This window comes from Spea bombifrons, chromosome 2 (assembly GCF_027358695.1).
Source record: "Spea bombifrons isolate aSpeBom1 chromosome 2, aSpeBom1.2.pri, whole genome shotgun sequence".
Classification (NCBI taxonomy): domain Eukaryota; kingdom Metazoa; phylum Chordata; class Amphibia; order Anura; family Pelobatidae; genus Spea; species Spea bombifrons.
This window is the reverse complement of record NC_071088.1, coordinates 136,223,218-136,238,511: the sequence shown is the minus strand read 5'-3', so window position 1 is coordinate 136,238,511 and position 15,294 is coordinate 136,223,218. Positions and strand designations below refer to the sequence as shown.

Sequence of the window (15,294 nt, the reverse complement as noted above, 5' to 3'; positions counted from 1 at the left end):
TGCTTCTTACCTGCTGTCAAATTCTATGTAAGATTGTATGTTTCTATGTAAGATTGGGGGATATTACTTAGACCCTAATTACTTATCTATACCCCATCCTGACATGGTGTAAGTAATAGTTAATTGTAAAATCCCAACATATACTTGTTTTACAGGTGAGAGAGAAGTAACCCTACTGGTTTCATGTTCTCTAATTTTTCTTAATCAATCATGTGCATATTGTTGAATATTGCGATTGACGGCATCTTCATTAATGAGTCAAACAAATAGGTTCATTATTAGAACAAAAATTTCCTCATATAGTGTCTTTCTAATATTTACCTGGTGTTTGAAATTTGTTCTTTTTTCTGTTCTATGAGGCGCAGTATTTAAATTCATGCTTTCCACAGCATGAGCCATAAGATTTACCGCAAAATGTACTCGTGGTGAAACACCGGTAAATAACTCCATTCCAAGGTTACCCAAACGTTTTTTCTCAGTACAGTTCTGAAAAGATATTCTATAAAAAAAGTTAAATAGATTATTTTTTAATGAACTTAAAGACAAACATTTGAAATATAGGGAATAAATATCTGCAAGTAGTCCATCGTTCAGGAATTTAGAAGGTTTGATATCTTTGAAATAATTTTCGGTTCCAGAAAAAAATATAGGAGAGTGTTCAATACCCAAACTGCCATTAAATGTGCCGATATTAGTCAGAAACACTTCTGTCTTTGAAGCCGAAGAAGGGGGAAGAATTAGTGTCTTACTGTGAAAAATATCTTTTAAGACAAGCAGTGTGCTAATAGAAGCATATGTTAAGGGTCCACAAATCACAATAACTTGAGCAGAAGATTTTCTAACAGTTTCACTGATGTGATGTAAATCGTTTTTGATGCCCTTGTTGCTATGTATTGTGTAGGCAACACAAATACCCTGATCATTGAGATATTTGGTTAAAATAAGACTCTGTTGATTTCCACCGTCATCATCCGATGTAAATATTCCAACCCAGGTCCAGCCAAAGTGTTTCAGAAGGTCGGATATTATTAAGAAATGGACGCGTTCATTCTGAAGTGCCCTGAAAAAGTGCGGGTAGACACGTCGATCACTTAATGAATAATCTGTGGCTCCATAGCTGATCTACAAAATATGAAAACATTATATCATTTTTAACTTCAGATAATCATACAGTGCATTAAAAAATTGTTTTGCTACACTACATTTCGAATACGAATGGGTGATATTTATTTCTGCTAAACACAGCATGCCCTCTCTCTCACACAGGAATACATAGAAACAGGGCCTGCGTTGCCATGGAGCAGAGTGGGGCACATTGCCGCCCCAAGCGCATTTTTTTTTTTTTTTTTTTAAGTGGAGGAGAGAGAGAGGTGCCGAGTGGTTTTCGCTTATCAAGTTGTCAGTACCCGCTCGGCGCCCCCTCTCTCTCCTCTGCGAGCCCTCTAGCTCGGTCTCGGTGCCGGCTTGTAATGTTGAGCGCCGGGATATGATATCAGAGCCAAAGACACTATCGAGAACATCCCAGGGCTCCCCAACGCCACAGCCAGGACTGTTTGGGCTAACGTGGCATCGAACAGGCTAACCAACAGGCACAAAGACATTGCATGGATGGCCATTCAGGGAGGCCACCCCCTAAGGACATTTATGTATGCCAGGGGGCTGTGCAGATATAGACACTGCCCACAGTGCATTGTGGAGGAGGAGACTTCCCTTCACTTGTTCTGGCAGTGCCCGTTTGCACAGGCTTTGTTCAGAGCCCTGGAGCTGGATCTCAAGGACTCTATTGAGAGAAAGTACCTGCCCTACCACTCTGTACTTTACAGACTTTTTCCAGGAACACACACAGAGAGCGCCACTGACAATGCTTGGCGTCTCATGTGCTGTGCAAAGGACGCTCTATGGTTTGCCAGGAACCGCCTAGTGCTGAGGAGGGAGCAGATCACAGTCCATGACTGCCGCAGGCTTATCCACAGCCTGCTGAGAGACTTTTCTCTCAAGGACAGTCTAGAGGCTGAAGACTAGCCCCATTCTCCTCGGCCCCCTCACCCACCCTGACCACTCCATTCCCCCATTTCCCCAGGCTGTTTCCATTAATGTGCTAACGATATGTGCCATATCTGGAATTGTAATTGTACACTGCTTTTACTGTATATTACTGAGCTTTCCGTAACTGAACTTGTACTGTAACGTGTATTGGCCTGCGCTGTGTCGCAGTACTGCTTATTGACCGTCGGAACTAATGTAATTTTGTCAAAACAGGCACAAAATGTTTGTTTTACCATAAACAGTTTTGTATCAATAAACTTAAATATAAAACAAGGCCATATACAAGTTTGAATAAGAGGGAGGAAATTGTGCCCATAGTGGTCCCCCATATTTGGACATACTATACTCCCTCAAAAATGAAATAGTTACGAGTTAATAAAGAAATTAAAGGCCAGAATTAGAAATTCAATTGTAGATACTGTTTACTAAACCTATGCAAACACCGGGTGACTGCTTCTAAAACCTAAACCTAACCTTCTACACCTAGCATGTGGGATACATGAATATAAGGATTCAACATCCAAAGCAATAAAAAGATTGCCCCTTAAAAATTTGTTGTAAAACCTGTTCGTTGACTTATGTTACTCGAATAGACCAATTGAAGTTAGACCAAATGAAGTTTCCTGTTCTACTTACTGAGCTAGGCAGGTTGCACTGAAAACCCCAATTATACTCAACAATTTTTACAAGCATTTTGCTGCCGGGAAAACGAAATATCCAGCATCCATTGTAGTGCTCAGTCCTCTCAGATTAAGGGACACATTTTGTCGCTCTTTGGGACTTTTTCAAATATCTTGTAACTGCTGTACTCTCCCCTGTTGTAATAGTATTACTATTACCATCTTCAGGTGGTGTTGTTCTAAGACACATTGTAGATTCTATGGCCTTTTTTCTGGAAAGTTATCAATTGCTTTACTTTGGAAGGTGTCTTGCGTTCCTGTTTCACGTTTTTGTGACCTTGTCCTGAAATCCGCCCTAACTCTTTTTTGTGGAAGGACCACAAAATGTCATTGTACTTATCTCTGATTAAAATACCTTGATGAAAAACAGTTTGCTATGCTGGCTTAAAGGGGCTGCAATGTGTGGTCACCATGACGCCCCTTGGCCTACCCTTAAAAGCAGACCAGAGCCTGCATTTGCATTCCCATGTGATATCACCAGCAAAACAAATACTTTTCATTTCTAAAAGCTCTGTTTATAACTTTTACATCTGTTGATAAGGCAATGAATCTCTCTAATTTAGTGCCTCAGTAATTGCAATCTACAAGTCGGAACCACTAGAGAAAAATACCATTACGAAAAATTACTGCAGTTTTTTCTGAAGTAATACTGCAGTTTGTTTGTAGAAAACTGCAGTTTTGGACATGAAAAAACTGTACTAATGCACTTTTACTGCAGTATTACTGCACATTTACTGCACTTTTACTGCAGTATTACTGCACGTTTACTGCACTTTTACGTCATTATATTGCAAACCTACAGTTGTACTTCAATGTACTGCAGCTTTATTGCATTTGTACTTCCTTACAAAAATAACTGCAGTAAAACAGTGAAGTACAAATGCAGTAAAACATGTATTTCATGTCCAAAAAACTGCAGTATTACTTCAGAAAAAACTGCAGTCATTTTTCGTAAGGGGGTATTTAATTAGATTAGATTTGAATGGACTCACCTGTGTATGACCATATATCCCGAGTATTTGCGCTATGGGCACAGTGGTGACTGAATAGTGATCTCCAATAAAACCAGCCACCTTCCCACGTTCAGAACAGGAATAATTGGGGATAGTCTTCCCAGGTCCAGATAAAATTTGTAAAATGCTTTTTACAGCCTTCCTTGTATCTAAGCAAGAATCATAAAGATGGTATCCCAGCGTGATATTTGGTAAAATATTTGTATAGTTATTAATTTGTTCAATGGCAAAAAGAAAGATGCGGACATGCGCGTACCAAAGGTAGAAAGGCCTATGGAAATATACAGTTTGACATTTGTACTAAATTAGTCTAACAAATATATAATAATCATGAACATATTGTGACTGAATCCATTTAAGTAAATGAAAATGCCACTTGCGAAGAATAACAGTTTATAGGCATTATTTCTGTGTGTTAGAAATTGGTAGTAAAGTGAGAGGTACCGCTGCCACTCTGTAGATTAGTGTATTTTATAAATGACTTCTAAAACCTAGAATACAGCTTCTGTTTCTACGATGGGAAAGGGTGGCATAATTTGCATGCATGCTGGAGATACTGCATAAGGAATAATCATGCAGATCTTTGGAAAAAGTAGTTAAAATACCTTTGCCCATGATATACACACACAAGATGAAGCTTCGATACATATAATTTGCTTATTTTAATCCGTAAGCACACTTAACTATTTAAAAAATCCTTTCCAGTTTCCATTGAAAAAAACTATTAGTCTACTTTTATGTCATATGACAATTATACATTCCCTGGAAAATCTGAATAACTGTTTTTATGTAATTGAATAATTATTACTGGCAACATTTTGGGTATTTAAGAGTACTAGAAACTAGAAAGACCAGAATGCTCTTTTTTAGGTCTGTGCATCTGTCGGGACAAAACTCTGCAGTACAAGTTTCCTCCTGATATAGAAGTGCCAGCAAATATTCTCACTCCCTTGTAAAGTGAGTAAGGACAACTCTGACCTCCTAAATGATCACACACCTTGTGGTTCTCCTCTGCTTACAGCACATCTGGAAGGGTACCTATTTTCTGAAGCCAAACAATTAGGTGCCTAGGTATGGTGGCGCCATGTCTAGCCACCAAAATTTGGATACCTGAGGACAGAAAAAGAATACCACTTTTTTTAAATAATATCTAGTAAAGACAACTTACGCCATACAGATCATGTGCTCCAGAGGTGCTTTTGTAAATTGGTAATCCTGTACAGAAGAATGTACAGTGAACACTCCTCCGATGATAACATCTCCATCTTGATAATATTCATAGTCGTCGAATGCTTGCCTTATTCGTAATTTACAGGCCGATTCTGAGTGTTTTGTTGCAGATTTGCAAGGTGTCAAACACAGACCAAACATAATCAGTAACACACTAAATGAATACAATCCGGTCATAGATTTAAATATTATTATTCTTGACAATACAATATATCCCAGCATAATACAGAATATCATTATGTGTGCAGGGTTCAGCTGCATGTTTCAGTACATGGTGAGATGCAGTCTGTGTCTCCTGTAAATGAATTAAAAGCGACTCCGGTGCCCTTGTTTTATACACAAAGGCGTAATACATTTACCAGCATCTTGAATTTAGCTAATTCGTCTGTGTGTTGGGAATCACTAATTTGGCCTGTTCTCCAAATATCTAATGTGATCACTCACCAAGCGAATTCATAGCTAAATAACAAAGTGTACAATTATTCTGTACAGTTAAAAGTTCAGTACAATTATAATAGTCATTTATATTGCAAGTATTAACGATACAACTGTTTTTTGACCAATACATAAAAAAATGACCCAAAAATTAATTAAAAAACTTTCTATGCATTAGATTAATTCAAGATAAAAGTAAATAAATATTTAATGTGACACTCCTGCCATCATAGGCATTTGCCCCATAAGCTGCTGCCCCCATCGTCTGCTATTTGTTGTGTAAGAGTAAATGGCCCTGCCTGCTTATACTCATGGAATACTGCTTATGGAATTATGTGGCTTGAGTTGTTGGCACCAGGCCCGGACTGGCCATCGGGCACACCGGGCATTTGCCTGGTGGGCCAGGCCGGGGCAGAGCCAGCCCGGGCCGCGGCAGGGCCGGATTGACTTAGGGGCTAATGGAGCTGCAGCTCCAGGCCCCTATCTTAAAATAGGCCCAGTCAGGACCGGACTGACTGGGCCTATGTGGCCGTCCTTAACGCAGGGCAAAAGGGGCACCTGCCCCTTAAGCCCGCAGCAACTGCGACCGGGCCCGCAACTCTAGCAGCGGGTCCGCGCGAGCAGCGTCTCTTCTACCGACAGGGGGACGCAGGAATCCAACGGAGCCATGTGACGTACGTCACGTACGTCACATGACCCTGCTGCGCGTCTGCTTCCCCTGTGCAGATCCACGGAAGTCTGCGAGCGGCGCGTACATCATCAGTTCAGGTAAGGGGGTGAGGGAGGCTATATGGAGTATGTGAGATTTAATGGAAGAGTGAATTAATGAGTATCTGTGAAGGAGTGAGTGAATGAAAGTTTGTGAATGAGTATATGTAAATGAGTATCTGAATGAGGGAATGATTATCTGTGAATTAGTGAATGATTATCTGTGAATCAGTGAATAAATATTTGTGAACGAGTGAATGAATATGTGTGTGTGATAGCATGGATGTGTAAGGGAGGGCAAAGATGCAACAGGCAGGCTGTTTTGGTGGCAAAGATGCCACAGGCAGGCTGTTTTGGTGGCAAAGATCCCACAGGCAGGCAGTTTTGGTGGCAAAGATGCCACAGGCAGGCTGTTTTGGTGGCAAAGTTGCCACAGGCAAGCTGTTATGGGGGCAAAGGCAGGCTGAGTGAAACCGTCCGTGGAAACCCTCCGGATGCGGGTGTCAGTGTGGCAAAGCTTGTCCTGGTGTTTGCGATTGGGTGTCAGTGTGGCAGAGCCTGTCCTGTTGTGTGTGTGTTTGGGTGTCAGTGTGGCAGAGCCTGTCCTGGTGTGTGTGTGTGTATGTGTGTGTTTGGGTGTGGGTGTGGCAGAGCCTGTCCTGGTGTGTGTGTGTGGGTGTCGGTGTGGCAGAGCCTGTCCTGGTGTGTGTATTGGTGTCAGTGTAGCAGAGCCTGTCCTGGTGTGTGTTTGTGTATGGGTGTTGATGTGACAGAGCCTGTCCTGGTATGTGTTTGGGTGTCGGTGTGACAGAGCCTGTCTTGGTGTGTGTGTTTGGGTGTCGGTGTGCCTGTCCTGGTGTGTGTGTCTGGGTGTCGGTGTGGCAGAGCATGTCCTGATGTGTGTGTTTGGGTGTCAGTGTGGAAGAGCCTGTCCTAGTGTGTGTGTTCGGGTGTCAGTGTGGCAGAGCCTGTCCTGGGGTGTGTGTTTGGGTGTTGGTGTGGCAGAGCCTGTCCTGGTGTGTGTACGAACACAGAAAAGAACCCCATCACTCCAATCAGCTTCCAATCCTTAGGTTACTTTATTCAAAGAAAGCAAAACAAAAAAACAATGTTTCGGCCAAACAGGGCCTTTGTCAAGCTCAAAAGGCCCTGTTTGGCCGAAACGTTGCTATTTTTGCTATGCTTTCTGGGGGTTTTTTCCGGCTAGCTCCCAGCTTCCTGGGAGTTGAGTGCTGAACCATTTCTTCTTTTTTTAACTGTCCTGGTGTGTGTGTGTGTTTGGATGTCGGTGTGGCAGAGCCTGTCCTGGTGTGTGTGTGTTTGCATGTCGGTGTGGCAGAGCCTGTCCTGGTGTGTGTTTGGGTGTCGGTGTGGCAGAGCCTGTCCTGGTGTGTGTGTCTGGGTGTCGGTGTGGAAAAGCCTGTCCTGGTGTGTGTGTTTGGTTATCTGTTTTCTTAATTTACATTAGGAACTATTTCATTTTTAATTATCCAGAGATAAAACGCCCTCCTGAATTTGTAGTGACTTCAGGGGACAAAACATTCAAGGCCCTGAAATCATTTAGTGGAAAATATAAGGTATTGTATACATATATGTTGTTTCATAAAAATGGGCTGCTCAGTCTGAAATGCCCGGGTCTATTTTTTGTCCCAGTCCGGGCCTGGTTGGCACTCAAGTATACAGACCGTAAGTATGTCTGTATATTGTCCACGATAACAAATTGACAAATTGCACAGCAGACTACAAAGCACACACAGTAGATAGTGTTGGCATGACTGAGCAATGTTTCAAACCATATTTGTTTAACAGCAAAGCCAACACTGATATGAGAAATTTGCCATTTATCGGATACAAATGTCAGCGTCCAACTACTTTGTATTGTATAAAAGAGCAGGCATCAGGAAGACGTATAGCTTCCTTTAGTTCCAGCAGAAGGTTAGTCAAAATATCCTTTTTGAACAGCCTCTTAACCCTGCAGCCTGAACATATTTCCAGACTCTGTGTCAAACAGGACTGAGGTACCGTCAATCCTGGCACCCTCCCTTTTCACCCCAAAAATACACATCATTTTAAAATAATCTTCATTATAAGTCAACTTTGGATACTTTTTGGGCCACGGTGCAGTCACCACACAAAAGAAAACTAAAAAAAGAGGATGGGAGGGAGGCAATGCTATCCCAAGCTTGAAATTAAAAATGTCCCTGGACAATATTTTTCCCTCCGGGGCTGTTCTTGACTGAGGTACTGTCAATGCTGGCACCCTCCCTTTTTCCTCAAAAACATACACATGAAACACAAGATTTGCCTTCCGCACCATAACACTAACAAAAACATAAATTCTTTATTTAAAGTCATAACACTTAATAGCACGTGATAAACATGTGCTCCAAACATGACAAACACATGACCATATTTTGAGCCAACCCCTCTCAGCCAACATAATTGTTCGTAAACAGATATCACCAATGTTTACTTAACTTCTTATTTACCATTATCTAATCCCTGTTGTGACCACCGGCGTCCCATGCACGGCAGCCCTTTTCAACACTGGATTCACCAGGGCACAGGCCCAAGGAGTACCCTGCACCTAACACCCTGATCTTAACCCGAACAATGTCAGCCTCCAATGCCACATCGGAAAACTGGAGCACCCCCATGGACATGCTTGTTGGGACTAACCAATTCCCCTACCCTAGAAGAAACCCACCGTACCCAAAGAAAGCAAAAACAAAAGCCAAGCCAAGCAAGTAAAATTCCTTCATCTTCACGCAGACGCCCCAAAGAAAACACCTCTAAGAGGTGGGAGTAAGAAATCGGCATACAAGTATCCTGAACCACTGCTTCTTTCCAACAACCACGGTGTGTAAAGGTAGTGTATGTGGGTAGACATGTGTCTATATGTGTGTTTATGGGCAGGTGTGTGTAAAGGCAGCGTGTATGGGCAGTCGTGTAAGGGCAGTGTATGTGTATATCTGTGTTTATGGGCAGGCGTGTGTAAAGCCAGTAGTGTGTAAGGGCAGTGTGTGTGTTTATGGGCAGGCGTGTGTAAAGGCAGAGTAAATAAAATAACCTCTGTAAAAAAAAAACTGAGGGGGCACAATTTTACATTCTCGCAATACTATGGTACTTTAACATCTAATTTATTTATATTTGTTTAGTATTTTTAGTGTTATGATTTAGTGGTGGAACTTATTAGTGCCCCCCTTTCACTTTATTTCATCTCTCTTTTTTACTTTATATCTCTTCTTTCTCCATCTCTCCTACTCTTTATCTATATTTTTCTTCTTTCTTTTTGTCTGTCCCATTTGTCGCCAAATATAAGACTACCCTATGAGTCTTGTACTTCCAAAAGGATAATCTCTAAGATATTGAAATTCTTTAAAGATAATAAAATCCTTAAGAAAAGTAACGCTCAGAAACAGTGGGAGAAAGAGTTTTCGATCTCTCTACAAACTTGGAATATGGGTTGGACGGTTGGACGGTTACTAGAATGACCCATTGTTTAAATCTTCAAGAACATTTCTTTAAACTTATATATAGATGGTACATGGTCCCGGTCCGGATAGCTAAATTCCAACCAGTAAAGGGAGCCCTTTGTTGGCGTTGTCATTTGGATATAGGCACACATAAACACATTTGGTGGGACTGTGTATATCTATCTCAACTAAAATTACAAATAACTGATTTATTTCTAAAATTATTTGGATTTAATACAAACCTATCGCCGCAGAATTTTCTTTTTCATATTGATCTTCCTAGAATTAATAGGAATGAACAAATTCTTTGGATCAATGTCTTACTAGCTTTTAAAATCTGTTTGGCAAGGAACTGGATGAGTCAGAATCTCCCAACGTGGTTAGAGATTGAAAACCAAATAAAACAACAATGTAGTGCTGAAAAGTACTTTTTTAAAGAGGCCGATATAATAGAGAAATATGAATTGATCTGGTATCGTTGGCTTTATATAGCTATTTAAATGATAAAGTATACCTATGCATTGATATAATTCTTTATATATTGAACTCCGTGGCAACCATTTTTGAATCCCTCCTTTGTTCTATCCAAGAACCCTCTACCAGGAAGCAGAATGTGTGCATGAGAATATATATGAAGAGTATTACAGGATTGAATTTTATTGATTATCAGTTAACCAATTGATATATTGGACTTTCCGTATACTCTATTATATTTTATACATGAAATTGAAGTTTCTCTTGGTCTGTTAATGTTTGTTCATTGAAATATTTAATAAAGAATGAATTTAAAAACAAAAAAGACTACCCTATGAGAAAAGGGTTTTACTAGTAAATACTAATTCTCATGTAAACTATTTGTTTCATATTTAATAAAAACTGATTAAGAAAAATGCATTTTTTTGGTTTTATTTCCTTTTATTTGCCAATCTGCCCTCCAGAAATGCCTTATATCCCCTTATATGCCACTCTGCCCCTAAAAATGCCTTATACCCCCCTATATGCCACTCTGCCTCCCTGATATGCCTCTTGACCCCTATATGCCACTCTGCCCCCCAGATATGCCTTATACACCTCTTTATGCCACTCTGCCTCCCTGATTTGCCTTTCCCACCCAAGGTAACCATTCCGACCATCTGCCTGGTGCCCTTCCCCCAGCACAGCACTGTGAAGTGTCCTGAAAACAGGGTTCCCCCCAATGGTGTGACCTCAAACCCTGTATATCCCCGAATGTCTCTCACAATTTCCTCTCTCTTCTCAAAATAGCCTACTGGTTCAAGGCTTTATGGGGGAGCGGCAACCGCTTGAAGTTGCGGCATCCCACAATTCCCAACACCGCCAGCAGGTGAAGGATGAGTTGGAGGCAGTGAGACATACCGACAGGGCAGTAAAAATACACTTGTGGGGAGAATTAACGAACATAAAGAAGCAATCATATGTATACAACGTCCACACTTTCTGGGAAAACTGGGAGCTTGGTCTGGCCGAGAGTTTATGAGGCAGGGTCAGGGTGAGAAGTTGAAGAGGAGTGCAGATGATATCATCACAGGGCCATCCAAAACATAAACGAAAAAAAAAGTCAGATGAAAAAAAGAAAAAAAAAAAAAATGACACAAGGAAATAACTCATAATCAGAAACAGGCACAACTAATGGACAAACAGCACACACAGGGCCAGACTAGGGATGAATAGGTGGCCATGACGCTTGGCCAGTCGATGCCAAGCCTGCCAGTTGGATACGCACAGCCATATTTCACATTTTTATACTCACGCAGTGTGTGGACGTGCATGCATGGAGAACCCAATCTGCTGGAGCAGATTGAATTTCTATACTAATATATTAATTAGGAAAAATGTACATCAAAAAATAATTTAACTACTTTATTCAAGCTCTTTTGCTTTAAGTTTCCCATGCAATGTCTTATGTATTTTTTTAGGTTCTTAACGTTTGTGCCATTAAGAGAAGCAATCTCCCAGGCTGATCAGTTAAACACAGGTTCAGTGCTTGTGTCAGTGCCCCTTCCCTCCTCTTTATGTCCCAGGTGATTACACACTTTTGCCTTTCGATAAACACGTCCATTAGAATGTAAGCTGGGTAGCAGCAGTTCAGGAGCAGTGGGATTTAGCTCAGCTAAATAAAACATTTAGAAATAACTTATCAGATAAGAGATTCTGCAGGTTTATATTTTAGGAAATGAAGATAACATAATTAAGTTTCTTTTCACTATGGCCAAAGCGTAGCCAGTCCATGTTACTGGAAAAACATCTAACCCCTTCATTACCTGGGATTTTCCCACCCTAATGACAGAAGCTTTATTTTGCCAATTCTACTATATGTTTGTTCAATCACAATCACAGGTCCTAGGAGAGCCTGGATAGACTGTAGTACTGACTGGTCAGCCAATTTAGCCACCAACTCAAATAAGAACTAATTAAATAGACCTAAATGTAACAATGGTGTGGCTAGGTGTTCAGTGTACTGGGCTACACCAGAGCCATAGCTAGCACATTTACACACACTGCCCATTAACACGCATATACTACCCTTATACAGGACTGCCCATAAACACACATATACACACACTGTCCTTACACTCAACTGACCTTACACATTGCCTTTACACACACCTGCCCATTAACACGCATATAGACATACACTGCCCTTACACAACCCTGCTTTTACACACACCAGCTTACAAATATACAAATACCTACACTGCTCTTACACACCAACTGCGCATACACACTGCCTTTACACACACACGCACATAAACACTGCCCTTACACAAGCTTGTCCATACACACATGTATACACATACACCGCCCTCACACTCCCCTGCCTTTACACACACACATAAACACACACACACACACTACAACCACACTTACAACCACACAAATACCTATACTGATCTTACACACACACACACTGCCCATACACACACACTGTCCATACACACACACTAAGGTGACCACATTTTATTTCTGCCATTCAGAGAAGCGCATGAGAATACACACACATATATATATATATATATATATATATATATATATATATATATATATATACACACACACACGTTAGACCTGCACTTATCTCTTTGAAGTTAAAACTATGATTGAAATATGATTTAAAAATAACAGCTGAACTGGCAGTTAGTTTTCGTTCTTTAATATTAGATCGTGTTGCCGATGTATATTAACCCCTTCATGACATAGGAGTGCATTCTTTGTAATGGGTTTAAGGACAATTTTAACCCCTGCTGACAATATATACCGTATTTGCCCGAATATAGGCCGCAAAGTGGAGGTTGTTTACGCGCATCGCCGCAGCTGGTGAACGTCTGTGCGGCCTATATTCGGGGTCTAGCGCCCGAAGCCCGAGACATGCAGTTCCGGGCACCGGGCAGGCAGCAGGGTTAGGCTAAAGATCCCCCGCAGCGGTGCAGGGGACCTGTATCCTACTCTCCGATACGCTGAGACAGCCTCCCCTGCCAGCACTTTCCACGGGGGAGTGCCGGCACGGGAGATTGTCTAAGCGCATCGCACAGACGTTCACCGGCTGCGGCGATGCGCGTAAACAACCTCCACTTTGCAATCAAGTGCCTAGTGCCTAAGTTTATCTTTATTATCATTACCTCAAAACCCCCTGAGATCACATGATCAAAGTTATTTTCTCATCTTAAGATCAAAAAATGCTTTTTTATATTCATTCTTTTAATTATATTTTCCTATGTTCACAGATTTCATGTATATACGTATATACAGATATATATATACCGTATTGGCTCGAATATAGACCGCACCCGAATATAGGCTGCACCCTAAAAGCTAGGTGCTTTTTTAAAGAAAAAAAATTCTGTCCCCCCCTCCGAGATATGCTGCCACTCTGTCCCGAAGATGTGCCCCCCCAAGATATGCTGCCACTCTATCCCCCCCCGAGATATGCTGCCACTCTGCCCCCAAGATGTGCCCCCTGAGATATGCTGCCACTCTACCCCCCCCCCGAGATATGCTGCCACTCTGCCTCCAAGATGTCCCCCTCCCCGCCAGACTTACCAGTGCAGACTCCACGGGGTCTTGCGGGGCCGGCGGGGAACATCTACGCATAACACGTATCCAACCGCCGTTGGAAGTACCGGCAAGGAAGATTGTTAACGTACATCGCGCAGACGTTTACCGGCTGCGGCGATGCGAGCATAAACAACCTCCGCTGCCGGCACGTCTACACGATGTGCTTTAACAATCTCCCTTGCCGGCACTCCCCCTGTGGGAAGTGCTGGCAGGGGAGGCTGTCTGAGCTTATCGGAAAGTAGGATGCAGGTCCCTTGCACCGCTGCGGGGGATCTGTATCCTAACCCTGTTGCCTGCCCAGCGCCCGGAACTGCATGTCCCGGGTGTCAGGCCCTAGGCCCCGAATATAGGCCGCAGTCCCACTTTAAAGACTTGGGGGGGGGGAGTGCGGCCTATATTCAGGCAAATACGGTATATGTATTTCTTAATGTTGTTCTATTAATTAGTGTGTGTAACCATGTGACTATGATGTCATTTAGGTGGCAAATTTGAAAGCTTCCCACACTATTTATATGGAGGTCTTTAGAATGCCTATTACACTTTGAAAAAGCAATTTTTGAGCGAAACACAGTGTGTTTTATCTATTTTTGCTTTTATTTTCTAATAAAGCTTTGGATTATTCTTAATTTTGGACCTCCATTTTTATTTTATTTTTAACTTGACTTTTATCCTGATTTTTATCTCACTGGAGCTATTTCCTTGGTGGGGAAAATACCACCCATGCTGATAAAGGACAACCTTTATTTGCTCTCACAAATGTAAGTACTTTTTCATTTATTTAAAGCCTATCCCATTACCACAGTGTACACTAGGTCTTGCATAATTTTATGTTTCTACATATCCACTCTGAAAACCTGTGTGACCTAAGTATACCATCAGAAGAAGCCGCACCCACAAGAACATCCACAGGCGGGGATTATACTGCCCATGCTGTTACAATATATTTATGTAAGTACGGGGTACTTACCTTCCGTCCGCCCGAACCGCTGTTCTACTGAAGTCCCTCAACGCCTGTAGCCACTGGCAGGTTTCCTGAACACAGACTGCATGGTCTCTGGCTCTGTACACACGCACCAACGTGTGGCCTCTTATAGGGAACACACTTACGCGTTCCAAGCCTCCGTTTCATGTGGGGCGGGAAATACAATTAGTATGTCTATTTAAACCTGGCTGTTGCACTTGATCAGTGCCTGTGATAGTGTTTTGTGCATGTTGGCTGTGCTTATTAAATTCCCTTCATTGTGATTTTGGCTTTTGACCTTGGCTTACCTTTTGAAGTTCCTGTCTATCTCCTGCGTTTCCCCCGGCTTGTTTTGATTATCCTGTCCTCGGCTCCGTGTAATGACTACTCTTTTGCCTTTTGCTACCTGTATCCTGCTCGGCTCCTGTAACCGGTGGATGTTACCAAGTTCCTGCATTGCTGGTCCTCTAGCCGTGACAATTTAGCTCTATATAGTGTAAGTGTAAGTTACAAACAACTGCCTTTACACACACAAATACACGTGCATTGTCCTTACACACACATATACATACGCTGCCCTTACACACAGCTTACATACACCTATACTGCTCTTACACATACCTGTCCATACACACACACAAGCTTACAAACACATACCCGTATTGGCTCGGATA

The 15,294-nt window shown here is 41.9% G+C and overlaps 1 protein-coding gene across 1 annotated transcript; it reads right to left on the bottom strand.

The window, feature by feature from the left end:
* Positions 1-204: 204 nt before the first annotated feature.
* On the bottom strand, positions 205-15,077 carry LOC128473907 (vomeronasal type-2 receptor 1-like). Its single transcript, XM_053456130.1, has 5 exons — positions 14,929-15,077; positions 14,627-14,719; positions 3,719-4,010; positions 549-1,122; positions 205-245 (listed from the first exon to the last, which is right to left on the bottom strand). The coding sequence occupies exons 1-5, from the start codon at positions 15,075-15,077 to the stop codon at positions 205-207; spliced, it is 1,149 nt and encodes a 382-aa protein (XP_053312105.1).
* Positions 15,078-15,294: the final 217 nt, after the last annotated feature.